Consider the following 14631-nt stretch of genomic DNA (forward strand, 5'->3'; position numbering starts at 1 on the left):
GGATTAACCTCCAAGGGCGTCCCGGGCCTGCCTTGGCTTCCGGCCCGGCCTAGGCCCTTGGGTCTCCGTTAGCGCTGCGCCCCTCCGCCATTTATGCGACTTGCGAGGGACTCTCGGTAGACAGCCGGGTCGCCGCGGGGGCCTGGGGGCGTCCCGGGCGACCTCAACACCGGGGGTCCTAGGCGGAGGCGGCCGGATGGAGCCGGGTGTGACTGTCGCACGGGCACTGCCACTACCTAGTGCAAAGGCGGAGGGGGTTCTTCAGGCCCGGGCACGCTCTCGCAGAGGATGGTGCTGTTAATAATAACCTGTCCTTTATGGGAAGGTTGGCAGTCATTGTCACCGGCTGCGTTCCTAGGGCCTTGTTGCCCTCGAGACTGGGACTTTGGGGTTGAGAAAAACTTTTCTACAACCCTGCAGTGAATTAGAACAGAAACACCATACTCTCGGTCCCTAACCTGTCAGTAGATTGCTCACTGACGAGGTGGTACGATTTCTAAAGTTTTCTGTCCTGAAACGGAGAACTCTTTAAATGAAACTGTCTGGTGTCGTGTTTGCCTAACAGATAACTATGCATTGCAGGGTTTTGCCATATTTCTTAGTTGTACATAATAGCGTCTGTACGTTTGTACATACTTGGGTGTTTTGTTGATTTTTTAATTTTTATTTATACAAGATTGAAATGCATTCCGTACTGCTGTGTGCACACGCAGCTTTTGTTGTGTATTCTGCTGCATTGCTTCTGTAACGGCCTTATATTGCAGGTGGGTCCGTGTCATACGAACGATAGATGAGTGGACAATAAAGTGTATACGGTTACAACCTACAAGTAGGAGTTTCAGTTTCATTTCAGGATTTTAAAATCATTGTGAAAGATGCACTACTGGTTTAAACATGGCCGTAGGTCTAGAGTACTCTACTGCAGGTACTAATTTAAATATAGGAAAATGTATAGTTACCAGGTTTTATGTCTTGAAATTTTTTATAGGATTAAAAATTGTCATTGTCTCGGCGACTGGGATGTACTGAAACTTGCCCTAGTTGTTCATGTAGTTCCGTGAACATCCAGTAGGTGGCGGTTCTATCGCTGCTAACTCAAGCTTTTAAATAAATGGAAATGTTTTATTGGAATAGCACTAGGTTTCACAGATTAAGCTAATAAAACCTTGATTTTTGCCTGTTGGTTTATTTACATCAATGAATAATATCCCTGCGTCATGATATCACATCTTCCAGCTGAATTTTCAAATTTACTCTGTTAGAATGAAGGCTTACTTCTAAGTGGAGTATTGTTAACTCATCTTTAGGAATCCATGCTGATGGATGAAAGCACACTTGAATTTGTTGCATGAGGAGAGAGTTTAATTAGGTGGCTTTTCCTCCCTAGCTCCATTTATAGAGATATAATTAATAACTGGACTGTATTCCTTGAGGACAGTAATTGTATCTTGACCGTTATCGTATGCCCAGTATATAGTAGGCATTATAAATACATGTTCAATAGGTGCTTTATGGTGTGAATTAAATCACTTAATGTCCCTAGGTCAAAGGTTCTTCATCTGAAATGAAGACTTTCAATTATTTTGTTAAGTTAAATAACGTACTATTGTGAAGTAAATGGCCCCTCGTAATGGAGAAACGTGGAACCCTTGACTTTTTTTGGGAAACCGTTCAGAGTCTGGCAGCAGTTTTGTTGGAATGATTGAGTGGGAAGTGTTTCTGCAGTTGCAGTTTATCTGTTGAACAGATAATTACTGAATAGCGTCTCTTGTATGTGACAGAAAGATGAAGAAGGTAAAGTTGGTTTTTGAAGTTTGGGTAGAAATTGACTAATCCTAGATGAAGGGAGAGAAATGACCTGTCCCAGGGTACCAAATATGGTGGAGGGAAAATACACATGGCATTTTCAGATACCAGTGACTCCAGCTATTGAAAGTTCTTACTGAGAAAATGCTTAAACGTTACTCTTAAGGTTAGGTTAGGATGGTCTTGAACACTTGGAAATCCTGTAAGTAAAAGGAAAGCTTTGAAGTCTTTTTATCAGGGAGAAGTATGTACTCTTGAATGGAAGGGGGGAGGTATCTAAGAGGAATTTAAAAATCGTTGGAGCTATTCCAGAGGGAGGGAAGTGAAGAAGATCTTTAACTGAGTAGTAGTAGTGACAAGGGAAACTAATTTTAGTGGAGGACCATAGATACGAATCTATGCAGTTCCTAATTTTTACCGGTTGCTGAGCCATCTGTGCAAATTCTGATTTATTCCTGTTCACATGAGTGCAGAATATATTCTCTCTCTTTTTCACATAGCATAGCACTCAGCATAGTCCTATGCCATGAGAGGAAGATGGCATTACTAGAATCTAAGATCCTGTCTTCCAAAATGTGACAGTCCCATCGTCCCTAACAACCTTATTGTTCTGGGTAGTTACTGCCTTATTGACAGGGGTGTGCATGCCTTCTGCAAGCCTGTATGTGACTGAGCTGGCTGCTCAGAGATGTAGGTAAAAGTGGGCACGCTGCCTCCTTCTTTCCTCTCCGTCTTAGGCGACTACCGTGTTGTGGTTCAAAAAGGTTTGAAGATTCTAGTGCTTCATATTTAGCTGGGTGGTTGGAAACAGGATGGCTCAAAATATTTAATGTCACTTATTAATAGAGAAAATGGCATGTTTAAATTTAAACAGGCCTTGAAAACCTGAAAAGTAAGCCTAAGGAAAAAGCGAGTCTGTTCAGTTTCAGTTTCACTCAAAAATTGCCTGTTGTACATTGTACTTAGAAGAAATTCTTACCATCACATTAGTAAATTATTTCATTGTCGGGCTGCCTTTCTTCAGTTGGATTGGTGTTTTGGTCATTCTATCTCTAGATTTTCTGAAATAGTTATTTAAAAGCTGTTTAAAAAGAGTAAATACCATAAGATGTTGACTGTATTATTGCAGAATTATTGTCTGCTTAAATTATATGAGCTTTAAGGAAAATTCATTTAAAAAGTTTAATAAACCTCCCAGTTTTTAGTATGTTCATTTTTCCTTAAAATAAGACACTTTAAGGCAGGTAATGTTGAATTTGACTAGAAGTTAGGTTTCTTGCTAAGTTTAAGCTACTTATCAGTCTCCCAATTGTAATGAATCTAGTTATTACTTAGTGACATTTCTGTTTGTCTTTTAAGGTTAATCAAGATGGTACATGCTGAAGCTTTTTCTCGTCCCTTGAGTCGGAATGAAGTTGTTGGTTTAATTTTCCGTTTGACGATATTTGGTGCAGTAACATACTTTACAATCAAATGGATGGTAGATGCAATTGATCCAACCAGAAAGCAAAAAGTAGAAGCTCAGAAACAGGTATGACTGAAATGTTTGAGGATCATTTTTTCTTGTAGCTAGCTAGTATTTTTCCATTAAACTAAGGATATAGTAGAATTATAAATTAATTAGAAGTTCTCTAAGACCCATGTGAAAATGTGTTTGAATGTCCTATTTAATTTCATTATTCCTAAAAAAGTATTTGTTTTTCAAATCTTTTCTAACTGTATAACTTATCAGGATAAAAGGGGTGAAAAATAAAGATATTCCAGTATTTTGTTGTGAACGTCTTCATTAGAATATTTTTGTCAGCTAATGAATGAAGGAATCTAGGTAAAAGATTTCAACAGACTAAACAAAAACAACTTATCTTGAGTAATGGTATGCATTTTGCTTTGTAGACATTTGAAATGTGGGTAATACTGATCAGCTGTCAGTCTTACACTTGGAAACTCACTAGTTTCCAATTAAGAAATTGCTAAATATTATTTTTTAATATAAGTAGTAGGTTTATTTATTTATTTATTTTTAGTAACTTCCTCTTGTGGTCATTTTCTTACGAGGATGATATATCTGTTTTAGTTTCTACTCTTGCTCAAAAAAGTAAAAGCCTTACAGGAGCCTTTCAAGTTTTTCTTGCTGTTTGAGGGCAAGATGTTTATATTCATTGATTTTTAGATTCCTTCTGGGTGTTGTGACTGTGATGCATTTAGTAAACATTTACTGAGCTCCTAGCAAATTCTTGGTGCCAAGGATAAAAGATAAATAAATCTTGTTCTTTCAAAATGCTATACGCTAGTGTGGCAGACCAGGGTGTAAATAAGTGAGTGCTTTACGGTACTATGCATAGCTCTTAAATCAGTGAAAATCACCGTTTTGTGACTACTGCTTACTATTTGTATCCGAAAAGCAATTTGAACAGTTGTGAGTTTGTTCCCTGAATTTGATTATCCAATAGTTGACTCAGGGTCTAGATTTTATCATAATATCACTCAGTTTATAACTCTCTAAGAAGTCTGACCAGTGCAGTGTGTGTGTGTGTGTGTGTGTGTGTGTGTGTGTTAGTTAAGTATATCCATGTGTCAGCTGAAGTGCAGCTTTTCCTGCCACCTACACAATGCAAGTCAGTTTGAGTCTGAGGCCAAAGTATTGGTAAGTCATACCATTTTCAAAAGTTTTAAGGGGCGCCTGGGTGGCTCAGTCGTTAAGCGTCTGCCTTCGGCTCAGGTCATGATCCCAGGGTCCTGGGATCGGGCCCCACATCAGGCTCCCTGCTCCGCGGGAAGCCTGCTTCTCCCTCTCCCACTCCCCCTGCTTGTATTCCTTCTCTCGCTGTGTCTCTCTCTGTCAAATAAATAAAATCTTAAAAAAAAAAAAAAAAGTTTTAAAAGCAGAGATGTAACTATTAAAACAGAATTTTGTTGTTTATTTCCGTGGCTTCTGAGAGCTGGAACACCCGTATGGAAGACGTAGAAAGCCAAACACAGGTATTAAATAATACATGAATGGATTGTTACCCTTAAGCCTTTATTGAGAATGTGTGCATAGTATTGTAAATATCATTTACACGATGTGTTAGACTCTACCTCTGTCCTCATAGTGCCCGTGGTAGGGTAAAAAGACTTGTCCATGATAATATAAATGATAATAGTAGCATATTCTAATTGCCTAATGAGTAGACAAAAACTATGGCATTTAGAGAAAGGAGCAGTCACTAATGATTGAGGTAGTTGAGGATGGCTTCATGAAAGAGTTTGGCCACTAGAATAGGCAAGGACAATTTGAAGTAGAAAGATCATGAACAGAATCTTGACGATTGTAGGAACAGCAAAACCTGTTGCAGGAATAGTAAATAGACTAGTCAGATTGGAGTAGAGGGTTTATGCAACTAACTAGTAGAACTTGGAGGGAGAGGTAAGGGATTAAAGTGTAAAGTCGGAGAAAAGACTTTTCCTTACTCCGTTCTTTTTGAACAGAGGCTGATAAAAAACAAAACAAAACAAAACAAAAAAAACACAGCATTGTAGAAGTCATCATCAGCCACGAAAGAGGCATGCTGTTTGCTTGGTCAGCGCTGTAGCTTCTCCGATAGCCTTCCTCTTCTCCTTCCTTACCTCCCTGGCCAGCTACAGAAATACCCTGTTGGCCAGCTGAAGTCTTCTGTGTAGGCAGTGATGAACTACTAAACTGTCAAACTGCCTGTTAAGGATTTTTGAGTATGTGGGTGATGTGCAAAGGTATGTTTGAAGGATAATTAACTTCACAGTAGTGTATAGCAGGAACTGGGGTTAGGGAGACCAGAAGCAAGATCTGTTGCATAGACTTAACCAGACTGCAGTAGGCCTGGCAAAGACCTAGAATAAGGGGGTGACAAAGGGAATGGAATGGGTGAAATCGACTAATGAGAATGAATGCTGGAAGGACTTGGTGATGATACGGGAAAAGAAAAATGACACCCTACAAATGAATCCAAGATCTGTTTGGAGTCCTCAAAGACTCATGGTATCTTTCATCAAGGTTTAGAAACTGATAGATGGGCAAGTTTATGGGAAGATGATATTTGATTTGGGCATATTGAGTTTGTGTTGGTAGTAGGCATCCAGAGGAATATGTTCATCCAGCCGTTAATGGTAGGTCTAAATCTCAGAGAAAAGGTCAGTCCTTAGAGGTTCCTCATCAGACGCTCAGAAGTAGTTGGGCTTATTAGAGAAGTGAGTCTCAACTGGGATGCCGCAGGCCCCGGGGTTATTCTTGTGTAAATATGTATCATTTGTGGGGTTTTCCCCACCTTCCTCCTACCACCATTAGGATTTATACATTCAAATATCTGTTGAGAGCTTTTCTTGTAATCGTGAATATGATAAATGCTGATGACTGTATTGGGAGTGACGAGATCTCTAAAGGAGGTGCTATCAAACACCATAAATAGTTGGCTGAAGAATAAGCCTTCATTTGGGGAATGGGAAGGGGAAGTGAAGCCAGTGGAGAATGAACAGGTTGATTAGGGTAACTAGATACCCGGACTGACCTTCCTGCTAAAAGCAACTAAATGATCTAGATAAAATATTTTTTTTAATCTTCTTAAAGGTATTCATGAGCTAGCAAGAAAGTAAGAAATTCAGATAAAAAACTGGAGGCAAAGACTGAAAAAGATAACATGAGCTTGATGGCCAGCTTTCATATTGGGGGGAATTTGCTGAACCTGCTGAATTTGAACTTCTGTTTTTATGGCCCAGAGGAGCTCAGGACACAAAGCACAGGACCTTCCAAGGTAGGATGTCTCATAGACACTATTCCCATTAATCTTTGACTCCAAAAGAGTATACCCTCTTTGGTAATTACCTAAAGGTAAAGATGTAAGAATGGTTTAAAAAGAGAAATTTAAGCCATATAGTAGTTGAAGTGACACATATAAACTGTAGACACAGGTTGAAAATTAAAAGATGGAAAATGCCTCTACCATAAAGAGAAAGCTGGTTGAACACAAACTTTAAGGCAAAAATACTATTAGAGAAAATAAGGTTTCATTACAGAGTGATTAAAGATTCAATTCACCAAGAAATATAATATTTCTTTATTTGTGTACATCTATTAATATAGCTTCAAAATACATAAAGCAAAAAATTGATAAAACTATAGGGAGAAATAACATATCCGTCATCATGGTGGGAGGTTTTTAACATTGCTTTCAGTAAGTGGTAGATGAAATATTAAAAAAACATTTTTTTTATTCCAGTATAGTTAACATACAGTGTTATATTAGCTTCAGATGTAAAATACAGTGATACAACAATTCTATACATTACTCAGTGCTCATCATGATAAGTGTACTCTTAATCCCATTCCCGTTTCACCCATTTCACCCTACACCCACCCGCCTCCACTCTGGTATCCATCTGTTTTTTCTCTGTAGTTAAGTGTCTGTTTGGATTGGATTATTTTGGGGGGGGGGGTTGTGTTGAGTTGTATAATTTCTTTATATAATTTGGATACTGATCTTTTATTGGATATGTCATTTGCAAATATCTTCTCTAGTAGATTGTCTTTTAGTTTTGTTGATTGCTTCCTTTTTTTTTTTTTGCTGTGCAGAAGCTTATTATTTTGATGTAGTCAGATGAAACTTTTTTTTTTAATGGGTAAAGATATCACAGATTTACGAAAGTAACAGCATTATCTAGTGGCCACATATAGTATATTGTGCTTCAAAAAATGCACAGTACGTATTTAAAAAGCACCTGTGTAAGATTTTTGAAATTTAACTAAATGCTAAGTTGTAAAGCAGATGTCAAGTTTCATAGCACTGGTAGCATGTTTGTTACATTCCCTGGCTCCAGTGCAGAACAGGAAAATCATTAAATATCCAATAAGTTTGGAAAGTAAGAAACATCTTTAAAGAACTGCTAGTAAAAGAAAACATAGTAGAAATTAGAAAATATTTATGATGAGGGCGCCTGGGTGGCTCAGTTGGTTAAGCGTCTGCCTTCCGCTCAGGTCATGATCTCAGGGTCCTGGGATCGAGTCCCGCGCTGGGCTCCCTGCTCAGCAGGGAGTCTGCTTCTCCCTCTGCCTCTCCCCCCACTTGTTCTCTCAATCTTGCTCTCATGCTCTCTCAAATAAATAAATAAAATCTTTAAAAATAAAGAGCATGAAAGAAAGGTACAGTATTAACAAGAACATGAATTTGCCGTTCCTCTTGGCTCTGTATTCATCTTCATTTGTCTAGAGCCCACCTGGGGCTCCCTGCTCAACGGTTCTGCTTCTCCCTCTCCATCTGCCCCTCCCCCTGCTCATGTGCACGCAGACGCGTGTGTTCTCTCTCTAAGTAAACTTAAAAAAAAAAGAAAATATGATTGAATTAAACTTAATGTATTAATGTTTAGAGAGAAATTTATAGTCTTAAGTGTTTGTTAGAAAAGAAGATAATAAATAAAAAATCAAACTGAAGCTCAAGAAAAGATTTTTAACATAAACCCATGGATAATGAAAGAAGGGAAATAATAGGAAGACCAATTAATAGGAAATAGAATATACAACAGAGAGTGAATAAAAATACAGAAAATGAAAAGACAGTAAAGAAAATCAGTGAAACCAAAAAGTTGGTTATTTGAACATACAAAAATATTTGACAGTTTTGTAAAACTAAGAAAAAAATGAAGCCACCAATAAATATTACTGGGAATGATAGAGGAGACGTAATGACGATGCTGCAGACATTAAAAATAAGGAAAATTAATAACTGCCAATAAATTTAAAAACCTTAAATGATACAGATAGACTCTTAGAAAAATATAAATTGCCATAACTGACTTAAGAATTGGACATGAACAGTTAGTTCCATACCTATGAAATAAGTTAATATTGGACATATATTTTGGTAAAGAATACTCCAGGCCCATAGAATTTTACTGGCAAATTCTAGCAACATATAAGGAACAAATTAATAGTAACAATTTTATACAAATTCTAGAAGAGGGAACCTTTTTATGAGGGTAGCATAATAATAATCCTAAAACTTGTAATGGGCTATAATTTATCTCAATTAAATGAATAGAAAACTCTTAAAATACTAGCAAGTTGAATTCAGTGTATAAAAAAAGATAACATTATGACCAGTTGGATTTATTCCAAGAGTTTAAGGCTGGCTTCAATTGAGGAAAAAATGTATTTATAATGTTCTATAATAACAGATTAAATGATAAAGCTATGATTATCTCAACAAATGCAGAAAAAGCCTTTGTTAAAATTAAATATTTATTCTTTTTAGAAAAGCTTAGTGAAGTAGGAATAGAAGATAGCGTGATAAAATGAATTTACTATAGGAAACATACTTCATGGTAAAAAATTGAAAGCATTTCCTTTATGATTAGGAGCAAGTCAAGGAAGCCTGTCGTCATCACTTCTGTTCAACATTTTACTGTTAATGATGCATAAATCAAGAAAGAAGAGGTAGAAGGATTGAAAAGAAATTAAACAGTCATTATACATACAATATGGTAATCTACATAGAAAGCAAACAAAGTCTGTAGCTAATCTCTCAGGGTTAATAAGGGTTTAAGGGCTGCTGGATATAAAATCAGTGTACAAAAATCAGCTATTTCTGTGTACCCATCACACTTTGAAAATGCAACTTTAAAAAGATACTATTTACAGTAGTATCAAAAATATACAGTAACTGACAAACACAAGTTGTACAACACATTTTTAATGAAAACTGTAAAACTACTGAAAACTGCTTAAATTCCATGCCAATAAAAAATACTGACAGGCTTTTTTGTTGTATTTTTCTCCTAAAATTTTTATGGAAGAATAGAAGTTTATATGTAGGCAAGACTCTTGAAAAACAAGGCATGTATTGGGGGAGGGAGTATTTGCCTTAATATATATCAAAACTTATAAAGCCATAGTTACTAAAACAGTATGCTATTGGCATAGGGCTGGATTGGCAAATTTAGCAGGATAGACTCCAGAAACAGACCTAGGCATACTTTGGAAACTTGATGTATGACAGAATTGGCTCTTATTTGTAGATTATTGGAGAAAGGATGGACTTTTCAATACATGATATTTGGACAATTGGTTCTATAGGAGAGGGAATAAATTTTGATCTTTACTTTTGATCTTTACCATTTACAATAATACCTTCTGTGGATTAACAACTTGAATTTATTCATATAACAAATAATTTACTGAGAACGTGTTCTATGGCTCTTTTTACCTCATCTGTGTATTTTAAAGATACCTTTTTTTAATCTACCCAATTATTAATAAAAGCACCAAAAAAAAAAAAAAAAGGCCAGAAGAAAAAGGAAAAAACCAGGATAATGTAAGGTATTTGTACTACTTTTTCCCACCTGAACATACCTGAAGTATACAAAACACTGCAGACTAGTAGTCGTTCATTGTGGTAGTAAATTTCAACTGGAAGGCCTACATTCTGAAATAAGAATTGGGGAAATTGGTGGGTGTTGAATATAACTTTTAAAAGCCCCTCCTCACGTTTCTCTCCCACTATCTGGAAAATCATTCGTGTCAAGTCGTCAAAACCAAAGGAAGAGAAGGTTGCAAAAGAGAATTATTTGTAAATATGTTATAAAAATGATCCAGGAGAAAAGGAGGACATAAAGAATTTTTTTTTTATTTTTTTTATTGTTATGTTAATCACCATATATTACATCATTAGTTTTTGGTGCAGTGTTCCATGATTCATTGTTTGTTCATAACACCCAGTGCTCCATGCAGAACGTGCCCTCCTCAGTACCCATCACCAGGCTAACCCATCCCCCTACCCCCCTCCCCTCTAGAACCCTCAGTTTGTTTTTCAGAGTCCATCATCTCTCATGGTTCGTCTCCCCCTCTGACATACTCCCCTTTTCTTCCTCTCCTGTTATCTTCTTCTTTTTCTTTTTTCTTAAAATATGTTGCATTATTTGTTTCAGAAGTACAGATCTGTGATTCAACAGTCTTGCACAATTCACAGCGCTCACCATAGCACATACCCTCCCCAATATCTATCACCCAGCCACCCCATCCCTCCCACCCCCAACCACTCCAGTAACACTCAGTTTGTTTCCTGAGATTAAGAATTCCTCATATCAGTGAGGTCATGTGATACATGTCTTTCTCTGATTGACTTATTTCACTCAGCATAACACCCTCCAGTTCCATCCACGTCGTTGCAAATGGCAAGATCTCATTCCTTTTGATGGCTGCATAATATTCCATTGTGTATATATACCACATCTTCTTTATCCATTCATCTGTCGATGGGCATCTTGGCTCTTTCCACAGTTTGGCTATGGTGGACATTGCTGCTATAAACATTGGGGTACATGTACCCCTTCGGGTCCCTACATTTGTATCTTTGTGGTAAATACCCAGTAGTGCAATTGCTGGATCGAACGGTAGCTCTAATTTCAACTGTTTGAGGAACCTCCATACTGTTTTCCAGAGTGGTTGCACCAGCTTGCATTCCCACCAACAGTGTAGGAGGGTTCCCCTTTCTCCACATCCCCGCCAACATCTGTCGTTCCCTGACTTGTTAATTTTAGCCATTCTGACGGGTGTGAGGTGGTATCTCATTGAGGTTTTGATTTGGATTTCCCTGATGCCAAGCGATGTTGAGCACTTTTTCATGTGCCTGTTGGCCATTTGGATGTCTTCTTTGGAGAAATGTCTGTTCATGTCTTCTGCCCATTTCTTGATTGGATTATTTGTTCTTTGGGTGTTGAGTTTGATAAGTTCTTTATAGATTTTGGATACTAGCCCTTTATCTGATATGTCATTTGCAAATATTTTCTCCCATTCTGTCGGTTGTCTTTTGGTTTTGTGGACTGTTTCTTTTGCTGTGCAGAAGCTTTTTATCTTGATGAAATCCCAATAGTTAATTTTTGCCCTGGCTTCCCGTGCCTTTGGCGATGTTTCTAGGAAGAAGTTGCTGCGGCTAAGGTCGAAAAGGTTGCTACCTGTGTTCTCCTTTAGGATTTGGATGGACTCCTGTCTCACGTTTAGGTCTTTCAACCATTTGGAGTCTATTTTTGTGTGTGGTGTAAGGAAATGGTCCAGTTTCATTCTTCTGCATGTGGCTGTCCAATTTTCCCAACACCATTTGTTGAAGAGACTGTCTTTTTGCCATTGGACATTCTTTCCTGCTTTGTCAAAAATAAGTTGACCATAGAGTTGAGGGTCCATTTCTGGGCTCTCAATTCTGTTCCATTGATCTATGTGTCTGTTTTTGTGCCAGTACCATACTGTCTTGATGATGACAGCTTTGTAATAGAGCTGGAAGTCCGGAATTGTGATGCCGCCAGCTTTGCTTTTCTTTTTCAGTATTCCTCTGGCTATTCTGGGTCTCTTCTGGTTCCATACAAATTTTAGGATTATTTGTTCCATTTCTTTGAAAAAAGTGGATGGTATTTTGATGGGGATTGCATTGAATGTGTAGATTGCTCTAGGTAGCATTGACATCTTCACAATGTTGATTCTCCCAATCCATGAGCATGGAACGTTTTTCCATTTCTTTGTGTCTTCTTCAATTTCTTTCAGGAGTATTTTATAGTTTTCTGAGTACAGATCCTTTGCCTCTTTGGTTAGATTTATTCCTAGGTATCTAATCGTTTTGGGTGCAATTGTAAATGGGATCGACTCCTTGATTTGTCTCTCTTCTGTCTTGTTGTTGGTGTATAGGAATGCCACTGATTTCTGTGCATTGATTTTATATCCTGCTACTTTACTGAATTCCTGTATGAGTTCTAGCAGTTTTGGGGTGGAGTCTTTTGGGTTTTCCACATACAGTATCATATCATCTGCAAAGAGTGAGAGTTTGACTTCCTCTTTGCCGATTTGGATGCCTTTGATTTCTTTTTGTTGTCTGATTGCTGTGGCTAGGACTTCTAATACTATGTTGAATAGCAGTGGTGAGAGTGGACATCCCTGCCGCGTTCCTGACCTTAGGGGAAAAGCTCTCAGCCTTTCCCCATTGAGAATGATATTCGCTGTAGGTTTTTCATAGATGGCTTTTATGATATTGAGGTATGTACCCTCTATCCCTATACTCTGAAGAGTTTTGATCAAGAAAGGATGTTGTACTTTGTCAAATGCTTTTTCTGCATCTATTGAGAGGTGTTGAACCAGCCTTGCAGCCCAGGGATAAATCCCACTTGGTCGTGGTGAATAATCCTTTTAATGTACTGTTGGATCCTATTGGCTAGTATTTTGGTGAGAATTTTTGCATCCATGTTCATCAAGGATATTGGTCTGTAATTCTCTTTTTTGATGGGGTCTTTGTCTGGTTTTGGGATCAAGGTAATGCTGGCCTCATAAAATGAGTTTGGAACTTTCCCTTCCATTTCTATTTTTTGGAACAGTTTCAGGAGAATAGGTATTAATTCTTCTTGAAAGGTCTGATAGAATTCCCCTGGGAAGCCATCTGGCCCTGGGCTTTTGTTTCTTGGGAGATTTTTGATGACTGTTTCAATTTCCTTAGTGGTTATAGGTCTGTTCAGGTTTTCTATTTCTTCCTGGTTCAATTTTGGTAGTTGATACATCTCTAGGAATGCACCCATTTCTTCCAGGTTATCTAATTTGCTGGCATAGAGTTGCTCATAATATGTTCTTATAATTGTTTGTATTTCTTTGGTGTTGCTTGTGATCTCTCCTCTTTCATTCATGATTTTGTTGATTTGGGTCATTTCTCTTTTCTTTTTGATCAGTCTGGCCAGGGGTTTATCAATCTTGTTAATTCTTTCAAAGAACCAGCTCCTAGTTTCGTTGATCTGTTCTACTGTTCTTTTGGTTTCTAGTTCATTGATTTCTGCTCTGATCTTTATGATTTCTCTTCTCCTGCTGGGTTTAGGCTTTCTTTGCTGTTCTTTCTCCAGCTCCTTTAGGTGTAGGGTTAGGTTGTGTATTTGAGACCTTTCTTGTTTCTTGAGAAAGGCTTGTATTGCTATATACTTTCCTCTCAGGACTGCCTTTGCTGTATCCCAAAGATTTTGAACAGTTGTGTTTTCATTTTCATTGGTTTCCATGAATTTTTTTAATTCTTCTTTAATTTCTTGGTTGATCCATTCATTCTTTAGTAGGATGCTCTTTAGCCTCCATGTATTTGAGTTCTTTCCGACTTTCCTCTTGTGGTTGAGTTCTAGTTTCAAAGCATTGTGGTCTGAAAATATGCAGGGAATGATCCCAATCTTTTGGTACCGATTGAGACCTGATTTGTGACCTAGGATGTGATCAATTCTGGAGAATGTTCCATGGGCACTAGAGAAGAATGTGTATTCCGTTGCTTTGGGATGGAATGTTCTGAATATGTCTGTGAAGTCCATTTGGTCCAGTGTGTCATTTAAAGTCTTTATTTCCTTGTTGATCTTTTGCTTAGATGATCTGTCCATTTCAGTCAGGGGGGTGTTAAAGTCCCCCACTATTATTGTATTGTTGTCAATGTGTTTCTTTGCTTTTGTTATTAATTGCCTTATATAATTGGCTGCTCCCATGTTCGGGGCATAGATATTTACAATTGTTAGATCTTCTTGTTGGATAGACCCTTTAAGTAGGATATAGTGTCCTTCCTCATCTCTTATTACAGTCTTTGTTTTAAAATCTAGTTTGTCTGATATAAGGATGGCCACCCCAGCTTTCTTTTGGTGTCCATTAGCATGGTAAATGGTTTTCCACCCCCTCACTTTCAATCTGGGGGTGTCTTTGGGTGTAAAATGAGTCTCTTGCAGACAGCATATTGATGGGTCTTGTTTTTTAATCCAATCTGATAGCCTGTGTCTTTTGATTGGGGCATTTAGCCCATTTACATTCAGGGTAACTATTGAAAGGTATGAATT

The 14631-nt window shown here is 37.8% G+C and overlaps 1 protein-coding gene across 6 annotated transcripts in view; it reads left to right on the forward strand.

Moving 5' to 3' along the window:
- Positions 1-14631, forward strand: part of ATAD1 (ATPase family AAA domain containing 1) — a 60219-nt gene that overhangs the window by 259 nt on the left and 45329 nt on the right. The window contains exons 1-2 of one of the 6 annotated variants that reach the window (XM_028104565.2): positions 743-764; positions 3166-3337. The exons of 1 other annotated variant lie outside the window; for it this stretch is intronic. In XM_028104565.2, coding sequence (XP_027960366.1) covers positions 3176-3337 — 162 coding nt within the window. In that variant the 5' untranslated portion in view covers positions 743-764; positions 3166-3175. Of the gene's footprint in view, positions 1-742; positions 765-3165; positions 3338-4704; positions 4786-6385; positions 6570-14631 lie in introns of those variants that run through there. 4 more of the 6 variants (XM_028104562.2, XM_028104561.2, XM_028104560.2 and 1 more) reach the window with 4 other exon arrangements.

The sequence above is a fragment of the Eumetopias jubatus genome, unplaced genomic scaffold, assembly GCF_037043125.1.
Source record: "Eumetopias jubatus isolate StellerSeaLion01/CBP00866 unplaced genomic scaffold, mEumJub1_p1.0 scaffold_17, whole genome shotgun sequence".
Lineage (NCBI taxonomy): Eukaryota > Metazoa > Chordata > Mammalia > Carnivora > Otariidae > Eumetopias > Eumetopias jubatus.